Source organism: Hemibagrus wyckioides, linkage group LG17 (assembly GCF_019097595.1).
Source record: "Hemibagrus wyckioides isolate EC202008001 linkage group LG17, SWU_Hwy_1.0, whole genome shotgun sequence".
In the NCBI taxonomy this organism is placed as follows: domain Eukaryota; kingdom Metazoa; phylum Chordata; class Actinopteri; order Siluriformes; family Bagridae; genus Hemibagrus; species Hemibagrus wyckioides.
The window spans coordinates 12,310,983-12,314,999 of NC_080726.1; the positions used below are offsets into that span (position 1 = coordinate 12,310,983).

The following is a 4,017-nucleotide window of genomic DNA, read 5'->3' on the forward strand; positions in this document are numbered from 1 at the left end:
ACTTTCTATGTTTGCAGTTCATTTAAAATATTATAAACAACTGCTAAGTAGATGTTATGCTCAAATTTTTCACATTAGGTATTTATATTGACAGGCTTTGGCTATTATAAAAAGTGCTAAAGGGAAACCAAAGCAGGAGAGAAACAATAACCTATATTCCTAAACAAGATAATTATGTAATTTCTAAATCTGAGAAAAAAGGAATGGAAGATGGATCAGGGACTAACATAAATTTTCACAGATTAATTCTTTCAGTCTTAAAAGGACATCTCAAAGTAGTGATACTTCTTGTTCTCTACTTTTTTCTTCTAATTTTCTAATACTTTTCTGCATACACTATATTGCCATATTCCAAAAGTATTCGCTCACCCATCCAAATAATCAGAATCAGGTGTTCCAATCACTTCCATGGCCACAGGTGTATAAAATCAAACACCTAGGCATGCAGACTGTTTTTACAAACATTTGTGAAAGAATGGGTCGCTCTCAGGAGCTCAGTGAATTCCAGCGTGGAACTGTGATAGGATGCCACCTGTGCAACAAATCCAGTCGTGAAATTTCCTCGCCCCTAAATATTCCACAGTCAACTGTCAGCTGTATTATAAGAACGTGGAAGTGTTTGGGAACGACAGCAACTCAGCCACGAAGTGGTAGGCCACATAAACTGACGGAGTGGGGTCAGCGGATGCTGAGGCGCATAGTGCGAAGAGGTTGCCAACTTTCTGCAGAGTCAATCGCTACAGACCTCCAAACTTCATGTGGCCTTCAGATTAGTTCAAGAACAGTGCGCAGAGCTTCATGGAATGGGTTTCCATGGCCGAGCAGCTGCATCCAAGCCATACATCACCAAGTGCAATGCAAAGCGTCAGATGCAGTGGTGTAAAGCACGCCGCCACTGGACTCTAGAGCAGTGGAGACGCGTTCCCTGGAGTGATGAATCGCGCTTCTCCATCTGGCAATCTATTGGACGAGTCTGGGTTTGGCAGTTGCCAGGAGAACGGTACTTGTCTGACCGCATTGTGCCAAGTGTAAAGTTTGGTGGAGGCGGGATTATGGTGTGGGGTTGTTTTTCAGGAGCTGGGCTTGGCCCCTTAGTTCCAGTGAAAGGAACTCTGAATGCTTCAGCATACCAAGACATTTTGGACAATTCCATGCTCCCAACTTTGTGGGAACAGTTTGGAGCTGGCCCCTTCCTCTTCCAACATGACTGTGCACCAGTGCACAAAGCAAGGTCCATAAAGACATGGATGACAGAGTCTGGTGTGGATGAACTTGACTGGCCTGCACAGAGTCCTGACCTCAACCCGACAGAACACCTTTGGGATGAATTAGAGCGGAGACTGAGAGCCAGGCCTTCTCGTCCAACATCAGTGTGTGACCTCACAAATGTGCTTCTGGAAGAATGGTCAAAAATTCCCATAAATACACTCCTAAACCTTGTGGACAGCCTTCCCAGAAGAGTTGAAGCTGTTATAGCTGCAAAGGGTGGACCGACGTCATATTGAACCCTATAGATTAGGAATGGGATGTCACTTAAGTTTATATGCGAGTCAAGGCAGGTGAGCGAATACTTTTGGCAATATAGTGTATATTTCTTGCAAATTATATGGGTTTCATATATGGGTTTTAACATTGTTAAGTTGTTTTTCTGAGTATTCTGTAGCAACAGTGTAGTTTATGTGTTTAAAGAAACAGTAAATTCAAGAGATGAAAAAGAAGAGGAATCTTATCAAACATTTGCCAGGATTTAGCCAGGTTACATAGTTTATGTCTGTAACATTTTGACAGAAAGACAGAGAATACATTTATGACAGATCCTGAGCACATGGGTGACTGTTTTCTTGGCAGATGAATGTTCTGATATGGGTCCCCTCTACTCCCAAATAATATATATGGAAATCTGTGAAATCCCATTAAAAGTAATTAACTGAATTTTGGAACAAAGACAAAAATGATATAAAATAGCAAAAGTAACATAGTGTCAAAGGTTACTTATCATTGGCTGACTGCCTACAAAGGTAATATTTGGTGAGGAGCTAGTTTAACAAATGCAGTGGTAAATGCAGTTAGTCTGTCTAAAACCTTGTCAGCCAAAAGTGTATTTCACATAATTTGATTAGTTTTTTTTGCCATAGTGAAATGGACACAAGCCTAATCAAATCAGATTGTAATCGGATACTTGTAATCAAAATGTCCAAAATACTTCCATGATATCACATCAGCAAAAGAGAAAAGAGTGCCTTCACGCTCCATAACGATGACTGATTAAAATGTTTAAATTAATTGATAAAAAGAGATTAATAATGCATAGTGTCAAGAAAACAGTTTTAAAGAAATTAATCAGTGATCATTTCCTCATCAGTGTAAAAGAATAAAAGAGAAAGAATTTGTTATATCATACAAATTTGATATGTCATACAAATACAAATGATTTACCTCAGGTTTTGAAACAAACAGCAACTGATGTGGATTATGCTAATAATAAAAGAAATGACTTGTTTCACATTGTAAACTATTAATTTTGCAGTAATATTTTTACATTAGATAATAAATGTTAGGATAGGTGGCTTTCAGGTGTTTTTCCTTTTTTACTTTTTAACGCAGTTTTAAAACGCTACAAGTTTACTTCTGAACGAATTAATTGCAAAAGGGAAACATATTTCTTTCAGGAACACATGCACATCTGAGAAATATATTATATATATTAGAATGTGTAAAATACATACCATTTGAGGGTTTTCCCTGGCCACCACATGTATCATCTATTTTGCAAAGCTTTACATCTATGGCGGTATATTTTTAGAAGCCCTTGTCTTATTTGAGTTAGTTTAAATCCATATATTATTGGGTTTAGGAGAGGAGGGACAACAAGAAATTCAAGACCCAAGATATTGCGCAGAGCTTGCATGGCCTGGTTTTTGCCATAACGGGCATACATGACATCAAAGAGCAGGGCTATAGCGAAGTTTGTAAGTGCTATTAAATGGGGAAGGCATGTCTGCATGAATTTTGCCCACTGTGTCTTGGACCTTAAAGAAGCTCTGATAATGCAAATATATGACACAATGATGAACACAGCTTGAAATGCATGAGAAAGTATTAGAAAGTACCCATAAACATTGTTCAAAGTCACATCTGTGCAAGACAGCTTAACGACTTCCCAGTTAGAACAGTAAATCTTATCAATGACATTACCACATAACGGGAGTTGGGCAGTTAACAAAACCCCAACAGTGGACTCTAGTATGGAGCAGACCCAAGTAAAAATCAATAATTTTATACCTTTTTGAGGTGTCATAATGGAATGATACTCCAAAGGCTTACAAATGGATATGTATCTGTCATACGACATGACTGTTAAACATGTGTATTCACAGAAAATATAAGAATAAATTATGTACATTTGTGAGAGGCACCCTATATATGAGATAACATGATATTCTGATAAAAGGTCAGCAAGGATCTTTGGATAGAAAACAGAAGCCCCAAGCATTCCATTTACAAACATATTGCATATAAACATATACATAGGTTCATGAAGTGTTTTGTCAAGTATGACTATAATAACTAGTGCCAAATTTATAAAAAGAGTCATAATATAGACAGTTAGACCAAATGCAAAATAAATATATTTGTTTGTCCATGTGTCATTCAATCCATGAAGCACAAACATGAACTCTCCAGAGGAATTTTTCATCACTTCTTTTCTGTATATATGAAGACAAAAACATACAACAAGCTATTAAATTGTCCTGTAAGCATAGTTTGCGAAAAAAAAATCCAATATAGAATCCTCTGTATGTTTTACAACTGTCTACAAAGTTTAAAGTGATCACATTGTGGTCACTGATGTCTATCTCTTAGTAGGAGTCTCTGATTCTCTAGCTTATATATACAGTTATTTTTAAGTGAGGCATTTGCTGTTTACAAATGAGCAAGTACGAAGTCTCCCTGCAGACAAGTTTGTCACGGTTGATTCAATCTGGGACCACTTTTTACAATGGCCTTGGCAACTAT

The 4,017-nt window shown here is 37.5% G+C and overlaps 1 protein-coding gene across 1 annotated transcript; it reads right to left on the reverse strand.

Moving 5' to 3' along the window:
- Window positions 1–2,758: 2,758 nt before the first annotated feature.
- Window positions 2,759–3,697, reverse strand: LOC131368313 (olfactory receptor 4E2-like). Its single transcript, XM_058414331.1, has one exon. The coding sequence runs from the start codon at window positions 3,695–3,697 to the stop codon at window positions 2,759–2,761; it is 939 nt and encodes a 312-aa protein (XP_058270314.1).
- Window positions 3,698–4,017: the final 320 nt, after the last annotated feature.